The sequence below is a fragment of the Neophocaena asiaeorientalis genome, unplaced genomic scaffold (assembly GCF_003031525.2).
Source record: "Neophocaena asiaeorientalis asiaeorientalis breed wild unplaced genomic scaffold, Neophocaena_asiaeorientalis_V1.1 scaffold119, whole genome shotgun sequence".
Taxonomy (NCBI): domain Eukaryota; kingdom Metazoa; phylum Chordata; class Mammalia; order Artiodactyla; family Phocoenidae; genus Neophocaena; species Neophocaena asiaeorientalis.
In genome coordinates this window covers 10459337-10476912 of record NW_020175821.1, presented here as the reverse complement: position 1 = coordinate 10476912, position 17576 = coordinate 10459337, and the positions used below count along the sequence as shown (strand labels likewise).

Sequence of the window (17576 nt, the reverse complement as noted above, 5' to 3'; positions counted from 1 at the left end):
TGGGTGGGCGGCGGCCGCGCGGGGCCGGGGCTGGAGGCGCCGTGGCTGAGCCGGGCGGGGACTGCGTTCGCCTGGGAGCAGGGCGCATCATGCCGCGTCCACACACCGGAGAGAAAACTGAGAATGAAATTGCTTTGGCAAGCTAAAATGGTAACGAGAACTCTCTGCCTTCTCCCGAGGCTGCTCTGGTGGGGAATCTCCTCCCGCTTTCCCTGGGCGGGTTTTGGACTCACTCGGAGTGAACGGAGCAATCCGATTCCAGACTTGAGAGCTAAAGCTTTCTCCCTTGGCTTTCTACGCCTTCCTCTCTGCGTGTCTTCTCCCTTTAAGCCATACTTTCTCAGCAGTTGCCTTTGGTGTGTCTGGGCAGATGTGTGTCAGCAAAGGAAAACTTTTAAGGCAAAAGGACTGTGAGTCTGGGTGAACCGCGGAGCGCTTCTGTGTCCCAGCGGCTCTTTAAACAACACAAACTTCGAGTTTAGGGAAACCCAGGGGGTCGCTGCACACAGTTGACGTGTTGCTTTTTCTGCACATGCCAGATTATTTGACGGAAATGAAAACTTTCTACCTCCCGCTAACTTTGTGGGTTCCAAAACAATAAGAGGAGAAAAAGACATGCGAAGCATTTCACTCCAAAGGAGCGAGCACTCTTGGCACTTTAAACACTTGTTTGTGGCAGAGTTTAAAATGTAGTTTGCTCGAATAACGGAGCCACTTATAAAAGGACAACCTTTTTCTGCAAATGAATTATTTTTCCTCTCACTTGAGGAGGAAAAGTTAATCAGGACTAAACCCCACTTTCTTTAAGAAGAAGAAGAAAAAAAAAGACTTTAAAAAACTATTTAAGATATGTGAGTGAGTCTAGGAAAAATAACTAAATGGAAAAGCCCGGGGATCCTGATATCAGGAAAGGGCTGGGGGCCAAGAAAATCTCAGCATTCCCTCTATCGCAAATGTGTCTTGTGTTCCTCTGATTGTAATATTTATTTTGAACAGCCCATCTTATGCCCTGAGTGCTGGTGTAAGCAGCAAAGCAGCTGGGATAGATTGTGGTTAGCGGAGAGGAAAAAAAAAAATACTCTTTTTCTTTCTTTGTCCCATCTCCTGGCAGAGCTCGATTCAGGACTGGGGTGAAGAGGTAGAGGAAGGAGCTGTGTACCATGTCACCCTCAAAAGAGTCCAGATTCAACAGGCTGCCAATAAAGGAGCAAGATGGCTAGGGGTGAGTAAAGCTGGAGAGATTGTGAACTTTGGACTTGCAGTGTCTCTTGTTCTGTGAATATCATTATTATTTAGCAGAGGCAGGCTTTTTTTTTTTTTTTTCTTCTTCTCTTTTGGCCTTAAAAAGGAAACCACCAATGACCAAGTGCTTGCACTAGCAGTACCGGTCTCTTTTTGTACTTACTGTTTTCCAAAGCATCTCCCTTAGGTTTATCAATAATTCAGAACCTCTTAGAAACATCTTGAGGTATTTGACAAATAAAGTGGGAGTGGAGTGGCAGAAAGTGACACAGTAACAGGACCAAAAAATAGCACTGTGTTAGACGAGAGCCATTTTGCCCAGATGGCATCCTTTTCTCTCTCTGTCTTCCCCGCTCTTGATGCTGACAGCCCCTCTCCTACTCCTGTCCCTTTACCAAGTACCCAGTGTGCTCAGGGGACCTGACATTCCAAATCTGCCTCCTATGGGGGATGGCAGATTTCCCACTGTTCATCCTTTCCAGAGCCTACGAGGAGGCAAATGCATGCTTGGTGCCCACGACTTCATGCGTAGAACGCGTAGAGGCCTGGGTCTTTGGAGAAACACAGCTTCCATAAACGAGGTTTTTTTCCACTGAGATTTTAAAGTGATGGGTGAGATAATGTGAGTTATTCATTACCTCCTAATGGATCCTTCAACATATCCCAGCTAAAGGGGATGTGAGGAATGGAAAGCTCGGGCAAACAGCGCTGCTTGGGCAAACATCCTCATGTGGAAGAACGAAGGAATTCTTCATCTGGAGGTAGAAGTAATCAGCAGAGAGCAGTGACAGATGACACAAAAAGCCTTGAGAAAAGAACATAGTGGTAGGCGAACAGAGAGGATGGAGTGTGCTTTCACCTGGCCTTACTTTGGCCATATTGAGGCTTCACAGCTGATGGGCTTGAGAGCAATGAAGATTATGCACTGGCATCCAATCTTTACTGGCTTTGGGTTTCAGAAAATTCCGTTTTTTGAGCAGAAATCAAAGGTCGGGTGTGAAGGAGGACAGGAAACAAAACTACCCAGGACTTTGTGTTAAGACTAGAGGCAGCACGTGACTTGCAATTCCTGGAGTTTAAGGCAGGATGGCCAGCAGCAGTGATTTCCTCTGCCCTGGGTCTGCTGGGCTGCTGACACAGGCGTTCACTGCTTTGGGCTTCCCCAGCTGTTGCAAGTCAGGCCCTTCATGCTCCGTACTTGGGGTTGAGGTACCGCCCACTAGGGCGGTAAATTGTTAGTGGCATCTGCAGGTGTGCTCTGGAGAGGTCGGAACCTTTCCTTTGAAAACCTGAGGTCTTCACTTATCCAGTAGGTACCTTACTTGGAATATGATTTTGAAGTTAATTAGGTGTATCACCAGCCAGACCTGATAGGAAAAGCAGAACTAGAGTTCTGACAAGTCAGCATTTTGTTTTTGGTGGTTGTATTTATTGCATTTTATTTAAATGTGGTATTGATGTGGTTTGGCCTGAGTATTTCAAAATGATTCACAAGTTCTGAAGCAGCTGCCTTCAAAAAGGTCATTACATTTTCTGATGCCAGGTTGTCCCTCTTTTATAGTAAGACTGATGTTGCTTGGGCGACAGTTTTAAGTTTTTGGCCAAACACAATAGCAGTGAATGAGTAAGTCATGGAGAAATGGAGGGGTTAACTCTGGAGGTCCCAAACACACGAAGTATGGTTCATTTAGATGCTCCCAGTTATTTAGTTATTCTCACTGACTGTTCCATTCACTGGACTCCTCTTCTCTCCCCCTCTCCCAGAGTTCTCATATTTATACAGATTTCAGAGTTGGTTCACCCTGGATTTAGCGGTAGAGCTAAAATATCAAGAGGGAAATATGTAAAAAGATTGCTTCTAGTTGATGGAGGAATCTGTCCTCAGAAGCCAGTTCCTAGGGACTCTCCAACCCAGATCCCCTTGTTTTCTTATCTTAGGTGTCCTGTTGGGAAGCACTGTTTTTGTCCTTGGAAATTCCAGATTTAATTAAATGTGACTCAACCAATCGAGCCATAGCAATTACAAAGCCTTTCTCTTTAGGCCGTGAGTGGCTTCTCTATATTTGTTTTTCCAGTAACCCTTTCAAAATTCTTCAAAGCAACCATTTTATTTAGTGACTTATTATTGAAATATAGTTGACGTACACTCTGATGTTAGTTTCAGGTGTACTGCATAATGATTTGCCATTTGCATTAGCTGTGAAGTGATCACCATGATAAGCCTAGTAACCATTTGTCCCCATACAAAGTTATTGCAATATTGTTGACCATATTCCGCATGTCAGAGCAACTGGTTTTAGAGTGAACTAGAGACTGAAGTGAGGTGAGGGTATATCGAAATATGACAACAATTTCTGAGGAAGGTAGTATTGTGATTATCTCTTTCTTTCCACATTAGGAATAAAGGTCCAGAGAGATTAAATTGCTTGCCAGGGTCACACAGCTAGGAAGTGGTAGAGGCTGGATTTGAACCCAGATGTTTAGTTCCTTGCTGTTGAGAGCTGCCTGGGACCCTAAGGCTGTTTCCATAGTGGTGGAAGAGAACTTCAACTCAGAAGAACAAGGATGCTTATGATGTACTTTCCCCCCTAGATACTGCAGCTGCTGCAAGACTTGAGCGACACACCTTTCTTTTCTTTATGTTTTGAATGATAACTTGAGCTGCAAATTGAGACATTTGTTGTGAAGATGTGTATCTGTGTATCTTATGATAAGCTCTCCATCTTGAGTGTATAAAGGGTCGTACACCAAAGACGTGTGAGCTTATGTAGCACCTGAGGGTGGGCACGACTCTCACTACATGTCGAAAAGCCTAAGTGACTGAGTGCCATGTTTGTAGTTTCTAGTACTCAGATCACAAAACAATTAAGATCCAGTTTGGGAATGATAGCAAAATAATTGCACATCCTTACATGTGAAGTGCCATACAATCCAAAAACATTTGGGACATTCTTTTTTGTTTTGTTTGTGAGATTCTGTGTTCAGTTGATCTTTTGAAGAAAAACCCTGTCTTTGATCGTAAAATATTCAACCAACGACCAGGCTGGACTTACTGATACAGCAGCTGCATCTCTGTGAGGTTATGTTGGGCAACTTTGAAAAACTAAATATTATTGAAATATTATTTCCTCAAGGAAAAATGGTTCTGATTATGTCAGAGAATCATAAAATCTCAGGACTGGAAGAGACATTAAAAAGTAATTTTATCAGGGCTTCCCTGGTGGCGCAGTGGTTGAGAATCTGCCTGCTAATGCAGGGGACACGGGTTCGAGCCCTGGTCTGGGAGGATCCCACATGCCGCGGAGCAACTAGGCCCGTGAGCCACAAGTACTGAGCCTGCGCGTCTGGAGCCTGTGCTCCGCAACAAGAGAGGCCGCGATAGTGAGAGGCCTGTGCACCGCGATGAAGAGTGGCCCCCGCTTGCCACAACTAGAGAAAGCCCTCGCACAGAAGCGAAGACCCAACACAGCAAAAATAAAGAAATTAATTAATAAACTCCTACTCCCAACATTTTAAAAAAAAAAAAGTAATTTTATCCAACCATTCAATTAGCTTGTTGAAAAATTTCGAGTAATTTTTGGAAGAGCAAATGGTGAAAAGTTATTTTTCTTTGGTTCCAGCATTGTGATTGTACATTGACAATGATGTGTAGAAGCAATTTAAGAAAATACCAGTATTCTCTGGAAGCAGGAAATGTCCCATGTTAGGAGGAATACTCAAATGGACAGAGGAAAAGGATCCCACTGTTAGGGAAGGGGCTTCAGTGTCAAGAGCCCATTTTGCTGTCTTCGGAATATGGCAGCCTCAGGGTTCAGAAAAATGTATCAAACCCAAGATAAAGTCAAAGTGGGGATATTTGTTTCACAAGCAGGATTGGTAGTGCCAGGTCACCTCTGCAAGGTTTGTGGGGAGTGGAATGGTCAGCGGATAGTCACGTGGTTTTCTCAGTTCTGCGCTTCTGTGGCTGCGTGGTCCTTGTGGGGAGGTCCCCAGTGCCTCCCTGCCCTGCGTCCTGTATTTATCACACTATCTCCCACAGAGGCCCTTGTTGGTTTGAATTGAAATACTTGATAGCTGGGAGGCTGGTAAAGATAGTAAAATAGGACAGGAGAAAAAAGAATGCATTTAGAAATAAAAGGGACTGGAAATCTGTCATAGAACCCAGTGGGTTATATGAGTGCAGTGGTAAGATAACCACTTGTCACATCTGAATGGAGAAGTTTGACCTCACTTTGATGCACTATTTGGATTGACTCTACCTGGTGTTTCCGTGGCATTGCTCTCCATATTGCCTTTAAATGGCACATAGTTCCCTGAGTTTCGGCGAACTTCACTTCTGGGAAGCTTCTCCGATCTCCCGAGTCTGGAGGAGGTACCCCTTCTGCGCGTTCCAGAAGCATTCTCTATCTGTCTGTGATGCGTTTACCTCACTCTGTTGTAATTGCCTGTTTATTTGTATTTCCCATTAGACTGTAAGCTCCGTGAAGTGAGAACTATGGCCATCTAGTTGGCAGACACTCAGTAAGTGTTTGTTGAATGAGCGGCTCAAGCTTCATGCCTTTCTGCGAGGCAAATATTGTCTTGATAAATCTGAATGTATGGTTACTCCTCATTTAAACCCAAATCAGCATGAAGATGTTAGCTTATAAAGAAAAGGAGCGGTGCATGGGAGTGAGAAAAACTAATTAGCTAATGATTACAGCTATCTTACATCCTTTCTGTAACAAAGCAGGGCACAAACAAAGGTAGTGATTATTCATTTTAACAACAACAAAAAAATCATGGCAGTGAATTAACTAGACAATCCCCCAGTGCCTTTTAAAGGCGAGCGGTCGGATAGTATTGAACGTTGAAGAAAGAAAGGCAATGCACAAGTTAGTGTTGGCAAGCGTTACCATTATGTATGGTCAGAGCGCTCAGGAGCGAGGGTTTTAGAATTGTAAGGAGATAAGCCCTAGAGGAGCCCTCAGTTTACAGTCTGTCATCCTTGTTTTCATCTAGGAATACAGGCCCTGGGGTTGCATTATTCCTGTCTATCGGAATGTTTAATTTAGGCTTTAGAAAGTAAGTTCCAAAATTTAGCAACCTCTGTAAATGAAGCAACTGATATATTTTTCATTTTGACCTTGGGAACACGTTTCTAAAATAATCCAATAGTACAGCGTGTGCTGTACACCAATCAAGAAAATACGGTCAGTTTCAATTGCCTGAGCTATCGTTATTATGTTAAGTCCTTCACTGCTTTCAGAATCTTTGGGGGTCTGTGTAAGGAATATTTAGCATGGAACCCAAGAACATCCATTTCAGTTCAGCAATCCTGGGGCCACTCAGCTGAGTGCAAGATACATGTCTGCCCCCAGCAAATACATAACAGCGTAACTATGAGTCACATTAATTCCTTATGCTTAAAGTATACATGCTGTTAAATTAATATTGTAAGCCTATTTCTTTTTTATTTCTGTAAAAGCATAAAGAAAAATTTCCTGGAGTTTTAAATTTAGAAAGAAAAGTAGAGCAATGAAGTCGATGTACTTTCCCCTTTAGCTGGAATTCACCACTGCCCCATCCCACTAATTTTAGTTTCCTTTGTCCGTGGCATGCATATCCTTGTACGTATCCCCCTTCTACGTAATCAGAATCTTGTAGTGACTGTCTTATACATTTTACATTAAAATATGCAGTAATAAGCTGACATAAATCAAACGTTTAAGTTTCTACCAAGATATACTTTTTACAGAAAAAAAAAAAGATTTCTGTAAACGAAGCAAGGAAAGTATTGGTTAAATGGGGGGAGATGCGGAATGTAGCTTTATTCTGTGAGAGAAGCTCAGCTTAGCTCGTGTCTGGATTGCTGATGGGTGTGGTTATCCCCACAGAGTTGATTTGGAATCTGGAGTTCGGGGCAGTTTCTGGGTTGTTTGCTAGTGAAACAGCCACTGTGAACTCCCTGGCTGCTGTGGCCTATCTCTGTATGGTTCTGTCATCTGCATTTGAGTCTGCTAACCTCACCTTCGATAGGATTCATTTATTCATCAACAGCCTACTTTATGCCAGACACCACGTTAAATCTTGGGAATCCAAAGTAAAGCAAGACACCCCTTGTTCTTAAGGAAATTTCAGGTAGTAGGGGAGACAGGAACGTAAGCTAATTACCATATACTGTGGTAGGTGTGATCAGTGCCGTGTGAGAGATCTGCACTGGGTGTTAGGGGAACCCCAAAGGGTGGCATATAAATCAGATGGGAGTGGGGAGTGGGCACTCCGGGAAGGCTGCACGGAAGAAGGGCCCTTTAGTGGAGAGTTGACGGATGATAAGAGTTAAATGAGGGTGTGTGGGGCACAGGAGACAGGCATTCCAGTCAGAGAGCACAGCATGGGGAAAAGCATGGGGGCCAGAGATGAGAGCCCTGTGTGAGGCTCAGCCTGGGGAAGGGGGAAGGGGGAAGGGCCCCTGCTGGAGGACTGATGGGAAAGGAGGCCAGAGAGCAAGACTAGAGCCATGTCTGTGCTAAGCTGTAGAATCTGCTTGGTCCTCAATGCTCTATAGTCAGCACTAAAGGGGCTTCAGCTGAGTGGGGTGATCAGATTTGCATTTGAGAAAGATGACTGACAGCTGACGGGTGGATGCATCGGGAAGGAGCCAGACTAGGGGAGGAGGCAAAAGTGGTCATGAAGTGAGGAAAGGAATGAGGATCCAGATGAAACTGGGGCAGCGGAACAAAGAGGGTGGCTGGGGGAGAGTGCAGGGAGAGGTGGGACAGTGGTGGGAGTGGAGGGTGACGAGAGGAGGCCTGGCAGGCGTGGATCTTAACCACCCTGGTTTCAAAGAGCAGGTCAAAAGCCTTCTGGCTTTCTGGGGTCAGCGCCATCCTCTTCTTATTGGATGAAATGTCCTGGGGACTTCAAGGCAGCCTTGCTCCATGTAAACACTAGCAAATGCCTCCTTTCCTGTCAGCAGGCCCTGCAGACCAGATCCAGGCATGCCTGCTGTGTCCTGTCCAGAGACGAATCTCAGTTCAGGCTCATGAACGGGGCAGCAAGCACTGCTTGCTTCTCAGATTCCAGAGCACTTTGGAGAGCTGGTGGTTTCTGGTTTTGTTTTTTGTTTTTTTTTTTTTTCTTTTCCTTCTAAAGTCTTCTGTTTCCTTACAAACTAAACAGATTGAATCTGTATGCCATGGAGAGAGAATAAATATGGAACCCACAGGACTATGATTACAGAGTTGTATTTTAGACAACAGCGGTTACACTTATAATTGTGTTGTTAGGGACGCAAGAAATTTTATGGTTAGGCGTCCTGGTCTTTTTTCCTCTTCCTCCTCAACGTCTTTAAACCCTATCTGAAACTGTTTATCCTGGGTGCTGGCATTGGTGCTCTTAGAGGCTCACTCTGATTGCTGACTCCACTTGTACAGAAGAAAAAAGTTGATAAGATCTAATTCTTCCTTAGTTTACCGCTTCCACAATTTCAGTCTTTCTCTCTTACACACACACATAGACACACGTACACCATAAGTTAAAATGTCTTTTCATATCACGTTTTTTAGGATTTGGTGCATCTTTCTAATGTCATCTCGTGACCTCTTCTATATAACTGATCAAAGTCTGACTTTGTTATGTTTTGCTTGGTTTCCCTTGTGTCATTATTGTGATTGATTAACTTTCTTCTGTTTAAGAACTGTCTTCAGTTTATAAAAGGATACAAATAGAGGGAGGAATGAAGGAATAAAGGTAGGACAAGACTACATTAGGTAGAAGACACCTTCTTGGAGGAAGCCCAGTTAGTCTTGTGCAGAGAGAGAGGCATGTCATTTACCACTGATCCTTTGGGCTTAACACTGTAGAAATACCTGTGCCTTTTCACCAGTGTGGCTGTGTATCGTGGTCTGATAAATGGGGTTTCTGCCTAGCTTGGTTCCTCAAAGCCGTCTTCTCCTTTATGTCATGCCGTGTATGACTGACTTCCAAGGATAATAACGGTGGTGGTTGGGAGTGGGATGGCGTGTTGTTGTTGGTTCTGTATATCCTTCCACACTCACAGAGTCATTACCCTACATTTTCTAGTATAATTGTTTGTGCCATCTGTGGTCCATTCATTTGAATTCATTTCCACACAGTTAATCTCATCCCATGTTAACTCCCCCAGACATTCTCTGTTTGTTTGCTCTTTCAGCAAGGAATTGAGCAATTCAACTTTCCCCCTTTATTTTGTTTCCTGCCGATTTTAGTACCCATTTTCATCTTTTATAAAAGCAAAGCCAAGGCTGAGTCCTTCCAGCTTCATCATTCTAAAGATAATTTGAAGGCCAGAAACAAAGTGTTTCTGCTAAAAGTAGGATGTCTTTGGTAGGTAATATCAACTGAGGCTCTTGGCAACTTTCTTGGCAGCAGCTCTTTTCTAGTCAGATGCTCTTCTCATGCTGTCACTGCTGGTGACAGAGCTAGAATCTGTGGACAATTTCTGTCTAACAAAAGTACATGTAATGGATATAGGTAAAAATAATTGAAACTGGGTTAGACATTGGCTAAAAATAAAATGCTTTACAGTCATGACTTTTCTAATTAAAATTGGAATACTTGAAATTCTTTATTGAGGTGACTGATACTCCCAAATAGATAATTCAGGAAATCGGAAGCATTGGGTTAGTTTGTGGAGCACAGGGAAAACATTTGCTGTTTTCTATCCAAATGCTGACTTCTCCTAATGACACAACACAATGAGCGTATCTGATGAGCGTATCTGTTTTGCAACCTAACCAAGAATTAACAGGGCCCAGAGGCATCAGGGCGTGGCTGGGGTTCTTTCTCCTGGCTGGGGGCCTTTGTAGGAGACGGCACCTCCTATTTGCTCTTTCTTTTCACGGGTGTTTCCAGCAGGAGCGCCAGTAGAGGGAGGTAACCTATGCTTTGGAGCCAGACAGGTGTGAATCCAGAGCTGGCCTCTGCCCTGTGTGCGGCTACTTGAAGTACGGCTCTGAAGTTACTTAACCTCTCTCAGCCCGAGTTCCTCACCTGGAAAGGGAGGAGATGAGCAGTCCTCTCTGGACAGAGTTACCGTGAGGAGTGAGTTGTGTGTGTAAGGTGCTTGGCGCAGAACCTAGGGTATGGTCTGCCCTCCCTCACTGAGTGGTGGGGCTCTCATCGGGACCCCACCATCTGGGTCCTCTTTGAACCCCATGGTGGAATCTTGCAGAGGCGTGGTTCCGCCCTGGACGCTTGTGGTTGTGTAGAATCCAGACCGCTTGATTGAGACACGGTCTTAGAGAGGCTTTATGTTCCTGACATCCCTTTCTCATTTTGCACGTCTGGGAGGAAGGGCCGTGGCAGGGTTTAGTAATCCTTGTTTATTAGAAGTAATATCTGTTGTCGTGTTTTCTCTGTCTGGCTGCCTGTACAGTGAAAGATGATGATTGCCTGGGCTCCAGTATTTCGCATTTCAAATTCCTTCAGTTTTCCTGTATAGTTAATTTGTCGGTGTTCTGATTTTTATGCTTTAAAAATATTGTACTAGTTAACAACAGGCTGTATTCTGTCTCCTGTATTTGCCATTTCTGCCTGAAAAATGGGAAGGTAGGAAACAGTCTTTCTAAAAATTGCCTGGCAAGCATTATGCTAGTCATTCTTCGTTGGGCATAATTTAGGATGTGAGTAAATTGTGTTTTCACAAGTTCAAGTAAAGGTAAAATTTCTCATTGGGCTGCATGTTGATTAGCTAATGCAGTACTTGAGCCCCAAACTAGGACTGTGCTGAATTGCTCCCGAGGTTGTGGCTTTCACAATGTCACAGGACTTTCTAAATCTTCACTTTCATCATCTGTGAAATGGGGATAATCGTTCTGCCCGTGGGTTTTGTGAGGATCATATGAGTTAATGTATATCAAAGTACTTTTTAATATGTAAATTATTATACAAATACAAGGATATTCTTATTTAACTGTAAGGCCGTTTTTTTTTTTTCCTTCTCACCACCTAAGTGCGTGATTGGCATATGGTCTGTTCATTAGTCCTGCCTTTCTTCCCTCATCCCAGTGGGAATCGTTTCTATATTTTTTTCTTCCTACTTGCTGATTACCTAATGATATCTTCATGCTCAGCAAGGAGTAGTGTTTCCTCCGTCATGACCACTGTTACTAGTAGTATTCTTGGTGCATTGAAAGTGCAGAGATGGCTTCTCTCAATAGATGGGATGTGGGAACAAATATCCCATACTCACAGGATTCTAAAGACAAATGCAGTAAATATCTTGCATATGAAAACATCCTACTTTCTCTTTATTTTCTTATTCCCTCTCCAGTATGATTTTGTTTTGTTTTGTTTTGAGATAGTGGCTGTTGATTCTCTTTGATTCTCCCTTTCTTTGGGGTACTTTTAATTTGTTGCAGAGAAGGATAGTAAAGTTAATGTGCCCAGGAATGGAAAGTGCTTCCAGCCTGTCAGAGCTGCTGGAAAATCAGCACTTGGTTTTAGGCCAAATCCTGATGTGGGACTTGAACTCATGACCTAATGCCATAGGCAAAATGTTACCAACCAGCCCACACTGACCCTCATAAGATGCAGGCATTTAAAATACTTCCTTTGAGTAGTCAGTCCTCTTGTTGCTTTTTGGGTTCTCTTCTCTCTTTCAGCCTTTTCTTATGGTGTTCCTGGCTTCCCTGTTAGGAATACAATTTTAGTTTTATTATCTATTTTTCTCACCGTCTTTCCATTTGCTTATTACAGTTGCTTCCTTCTTGCTTTCCATTTCTCCTGTGTGAGTTCCTTGTTTTGTTCCTGTTCCTTCCTGTCCTTCTTCTGGATTAAAAATAGTCTCCGGGGTCTCTGGCTTCTTGCCCACGAACTTGGCCTTTCTTCTATTCATATAGGGTCCCCCCTGAGTATCGTAAGATCCTTTCCTATTCTCTCAGGATACTCAGACTCCTGCATCCATTCTCTGTTATTTACGCCTGTTCTCAGCTGACTTGTGGGGCTAACTGACCCTCGTACTCCGAACTGTAATTGAAAAATTAAATTCCTTGCACAAAGATGCTGAATAAGTGATTTGCTCACGTTAAGTGTTACTGACAGACACTGAATCCTCCCTGTGTGTGCTGACTCTGTATGTGGAACAAAAGAAGGGATCTTACACACTGACTCAAGGCGCTTGTGTAACATCATCTATGTGCAAAGCAGTGGGGCCGAGATCAGCTGGGCCCAGGACCAGCTTTCACCCATCACGCTGCTGTGGGTATCCTGGAAGGTCCTGCTGCCGCTTTGCTCCCACACGAGTGTTTCTCAGGGAGCTAACGTTGATTCAAGTGTTTCTTCGTGAACATTCTTTGTTTAGCATTGAAGGATTATGATATTCTTTACAAAAATGACTTTCTATCCATTGTTGACCTAGACAATCCACAAATGAGTGTCTGCTCGAGGGATAAAGCCTTGTAAAACTTTAGATGACCGGGCCGCAAAGTGCTGATGGCAGCAGCTCTGATTTCAGCCCCCATCCCTAACCTGAACTCCCTATTTTGCTAAGAGTTACAGCAACAGGGTTGATGATACTCTTCTATGTGGCAGATGAAAGCTTAAAAGTTTTCCTTCCATCTCTCTGACCCTCCAGCTCCCTATGTGGTTATGTCTCCATTGAAAGAACTAGCCCTATTCTTAGTTGAAAATATAGAGTTGTAGATTTCATCATCCACAGTGAAGTCCACGTTTATATGCAGCTCTCTCCTCCTCCTGTCACTGCATATGCTATTGTATCAGCTTGCAGTGCTTTTCTGTTCACTGATTGACTGATAAACTACTTACCTTTCAAGTCCCAGCTCAAATGTCATCTGTACTCTTCTACTTTCCCTGATCCCTCTTTGGGAATAATTATCCTTTTATCTGGGTCATCTTAGCACTTTAGGAAAAGCTCTATTACAGCACTTGTCACATTGTATCCTTTTTTTAAAAAAAAATGTTTCACTTTGCCCTGTTCATTTGAGCTTCTCAAGGGCAGGGGGTGGGACCATCTTTAATCAATCTTCATATTCCCATCACCTGGAACCATGTCCAAGCCATAGTCAGTATTCAGTAAGAATCTTACAAGTTGTTTGACCTAATCTCTATTATAAAACATGTGTCTTCATGACTTTTTTTTTTTTTGGCCATTTGGTAATATAAATCGCATTCTTTGAAACAAAAAGGAAAATATTGAATAAATGAGCTAAATCTAATTTGTATTTTATACTTCAACTGATGACACAAGACAAAAAAGGAAAAATGCTGCTTTTGCCTCATTTTTGTCAGCATTGCTTTTTTTCTACACATTTCATGATCTTATGAAAATTGGTTGAACTATTATGGTGACCTCTATAGGGAGAATAACATGGTATTTAAAGTTAATCCGTAAGCTTCTTGGTGACATACAGGTTTGAATCATGAGTCAGGGATAGACCTCTGAGAACCCAATTCTGCTTTGGATTCCAAAGTTGTTTTACTTAGGGTTTTCACATATTTTATTTGGTCTCTTATCTGAGGGGCTGCAATTTGCTTCAAGCTTGTATTAACCCAGTATCAAACCACTTTGGCTTTGTTCTGTAGAGCACATCTTTGTAAAGGGATCTGACACCCTTTATGCTCATAACCCCTAGGGTTATGCACATAATGGTGAAGCTGCTTCTCTGAGATTTTGGGGGCAGGCTTGTTGTGTACGGCACTTTCTGGGGTGTGCTCCTCTTACCAGAATTCATTGGCAAGAGGGGGTTTTTTAAAAAGTGGCATAAATTATACTCTATTATATAACACAATAGTATCTGTAGACTTTTCAGTTTTCGTTAGTAAAATTCAGCTGCTTTTGCTCTCTCACCCTCTCAAAGTTTCCTCTGCTATGTGGTCTTACATTCTTAACTCTTAAATTTCTACTTCAGGCAAAACGTAAAGCCTACGCTAGAAGTTTTTGGCAGTCCAGCTGTCGTTAGGTGTTTCCCGTCAGACTGTCCCAGTGTAATTGGCTCTGTCAGGGTCAAGTTTTCTGACTGCTTCTGGTCCTTCTTGCCTTTTATCCAAGCATGTTATCCTTACCCTTTTCTTTTTATAGGGATTCAATGGCATACATGTTTGCTTTGGAAAAGAGGGAAGAACCTTTTCAAAACAATATTATTCTTAAAAGAGTGATGCCACAATATTGTACACGTTATTTTTACAAGAAGAGAAAAAAATCACCCATAATTCTACCGCAGTAACACAGTTCTTTAAACTTTTGCTTTTTATCTTCCAATCTTCGTTCACAGGCGCACGTTTTAACATAGTTGCAATCGTGCTATTTATTCAGTTTTTTTAATCAGTAAGATATATTTTTCAGAACAAATTCTCTAAAAGTTACTCTCTGGTTTGAATCTTATGTGCATTTGTTATATTTCTGATGTCACAGACAAAAGAATGCATTTGGACTTGGAGGAGTTTCAGAGCGATACTGCTTGTTATTAGTTAACAAGCCTCATTTCTGTTCTTCTTCCTTGTGAAATCTCCTATCCTTTATCCAGGCTGTGAGCTTTCACTAGGAGCCTGAGAGTGCGGTGTGAGATGAGGACGTGTGAGCAAATACGCAGCGCAGTTCAGCAGGGGTGGATGGCTCCCCTCCCTTCTGCTGTCGGGCACCTTCGTGGGTCCTGCTGCTCTGGGGGATGTGGGACCAGAGCTCTGAGGGCTGCACTGTTCAGTATGGTAGCTACTAGCCTCATGTACCTATGGAGCACCTGAAATGTGGCTAGTCTGAATTGAAACGTTCTGTGCGTGCAAAGTCCACGCCAGATTTCGAAGACTTCGTATGCTAAAATACTGTAAAATAGCTCAGTCATTTTCTATAGCGGTCACATGTTGAAATGATAATATTTTGATATAACAGGTTAAATAAAATACATTGTCAAAATGAGTTTCACCTGTTTCTATTTACTTTTTTTTTTTAATGTGGCTACTACTTTAAAATATCGTACTGTGGCTGGCACTGTCTTTCTATTGGACAGTGTTGTCTAGGGCCTTGCCTTTCAAAATGCAGGGTATAGCTTAAGAGTGGGCTCTGAAATCAATTTAGTGGGTTAAAAAATCAATATTTAAAAATTGGAACAGAATGAGATAAAAAATATTAGAATAACATTGTTGTGAAACTTGTTTTAAATATGTGCAAGTAGGTACTGAGTCATGTGTAAAAGGCATCTTTTCTCTTTACTGTGAATCATGGTTAAGAAGTTTGAAACTCACTCTTCTAGTGTGGTCCAGCTTAATCAATGCATCACCAGGAGGCCTGGTCTGCTTTGTAAGAGGCCAGGTTGCTACCGGCAACACCATAGAAATGTTAGGTCTGGTTGGTAGAAGCTCTTCTGGAACAATTCAACCAAACCGGACCCTGCAAGAAAGGAAACCTGAGCGTTGGTGCTCATCCTAAAAGCAGTAGCTCCTCAGGGGACTCCCAGAGTGAAGGGCGGACTAAGGATGGTTATAGTTTTGGCGACCGAAGTCTGGACACGTGTGCTCAGCACTAGAGTGTTCCTTAAGCCCAGGAGAGACTTTCTTTTATCTGATGAGTTGCTTCTTGAAGATGCCTTCAAAACTGCCTCATGGGTGGTGATTCTTTCTAAGAAGGAGAGTGGTTTCTTAAGGACCTTGGAGTCAAGCTGGGTTGGACAAGGGTTCTCTTTGACCCTTAGATCCTCCACCCACCGTGTCCTGTTGAAATCAGAAGAGGCTGTACTGTCATCTAGGCTCACACCAGTCCTCTTCCCTCTTGACAGAAAGAAAACATGTCCTTACAGTATGCAAGATGTAGGGGGAGTCACCAGGGCTGTGTCTTTGGCTGGGTTCTAAATAAAGGACACTTAAAGCCACAGAGAGAGGCGGAGATAAGCCTCCAAAAATGAAGTTTATGGGGTTGCTTGGGCCTTGTATTTATTCTGACAGTTGTAAAAATTCTTTTGGGCTGACCCATTTTTCCTTTCTTAATTAAAAAAAAAAAATCTGGCAGGCAAGAGTAAGAAATGTAAAACATGTGACGAATGCTTCAGCTTTTTCTCCTGGAGCCAGATTCTTTAAAATTATACCTTAGACATGCTTGATGTTTTAAAAACAATTGCCCACAAAAGCCACCAAACATTTGTTTCCGAAACTTGTAGACTTAGATGGCATTCATTTTCAGTAAAGAGTCCAAAACACAATATTTAGGAGTTATTGAACTGAAATCTTCTTTGGAGATTTTGCTGTGGTGAATCAGATTACCCTAGGAACTGGCAGAGGGCCAGGCAGCCTTTCGCCTCTTTTGCTTGAGTATTTCCAGTCCTGTTGGTAGTTACCCAGGATCTTTGAGGGAGTTAGACGAAATGATCTCCAAGATCCCTTGTAGATGGAAAGTACTATGATGTCGGTGATGTAGTGGATTGGCAAGCAGGAGCTGTGTTTATGTTGACCTCTTCTTGTTCTGTACCCATCACAAATAATTCACTCTTTCTTTCATTGATTCACTTATTCATTCAAATTTGACTCCTGCTATGTGCCCAGTACTGTTCTTGGTCTCTGTAGGCAGCTCATAGAATTTTTGAGCACTTTTATTACAGTGGATTTGAGGGCCTCCAAAGTTCAGTTCCAGTCTCTCCCTCTCTAGTGTTATTTCCTGTGTCTCACTTTTACATATTCCACACTTTAACCTAACTACGCTACTTTCCTGTCCCAGGGTCTTTTTCCCCAACTGTTGCCGCTGTCTGAAATGTCCCCCTTCCCCCTAATCTCCTGTGCAAATCCCAGCCATCACCCAAATTCCAGCTCACATGCCATTTCTTTCACAAAGCCACTTCGGTTTCCCAAATGGTGGTAAATTATCCTTTTCTGAGTTCTGTAGCACTTTGTACTTCTCTTGTGATTCACATGTAATCGTATTAGGTTGAACCGTATGAGATTGCCATATTAGTAAGTTAAAAATGGTTGAATATTGGCAATTTTATATTCTTTTTAATATTAGTGTTCATGTGTGGAACTTAAATTAGGTCTCTTTACACATGTACTACACTCATGACTCATGTTTACCTAAGATTCCTGGGTCTTTTTAATTTTTGTAATATTAATTTTTATGAAACTAAGTCTCATTTAGCCTGTACTTGGAGAGCTGATTTTAAAAAGGTCTAGTTGTAGAAAATATTTATTTTTATTAAATCTAATTTTATTAGTCTTAGCTAATATTCCTGGTTTTTGTTGTTGTTTTTGGTTTTTTTTTTTGCGGTACGCGGGCCTCTCACTGTTGTGGTCTCTCCCGTTGCGGAGCACAGGCTCCGGACGCGCAGGCCCAGCGGCCATGGCTCACGGGCCCAGCCGCTCTGCGGCATGTGGGA

The 17576-nt window shown here is 42.7% G+C and overlaps 1 protein-coding gene across 3 annotated transcripts in view; it reads left to right on the top strand.

The window, feature by feature from the left end:
* RGL1 (ral guanine nucleotide dissociation stimulator like 1) overlaps nt 1–17576 on the top strand; it is a 271255-nt gene that overhangs the window by 142563 nt on the left and 111116 nt on the right. The window contains exons 1-2 of one of the 3 annotated variants that reach the window (XM_024732468.1): nt 7–150; nt 1112–1222. The exons of 1 other annotated variant lie outside the window; for it this stretch is intronic. In XM_024732468.1, coding sequence (XP_024588236.1) covers nt 124–150; nt 1112–1222 — 138 coding nt within the window. In that variant the 5' untranslated portion in view covers nt 7–123. Of the gene's footprint in view, nt 1–6; nt 151–1111; nt 1223–17576 lie in introns of those variants that run through there. One more of the 3 variants, XM_024732467.1, reaches the window with a different exon arrangement.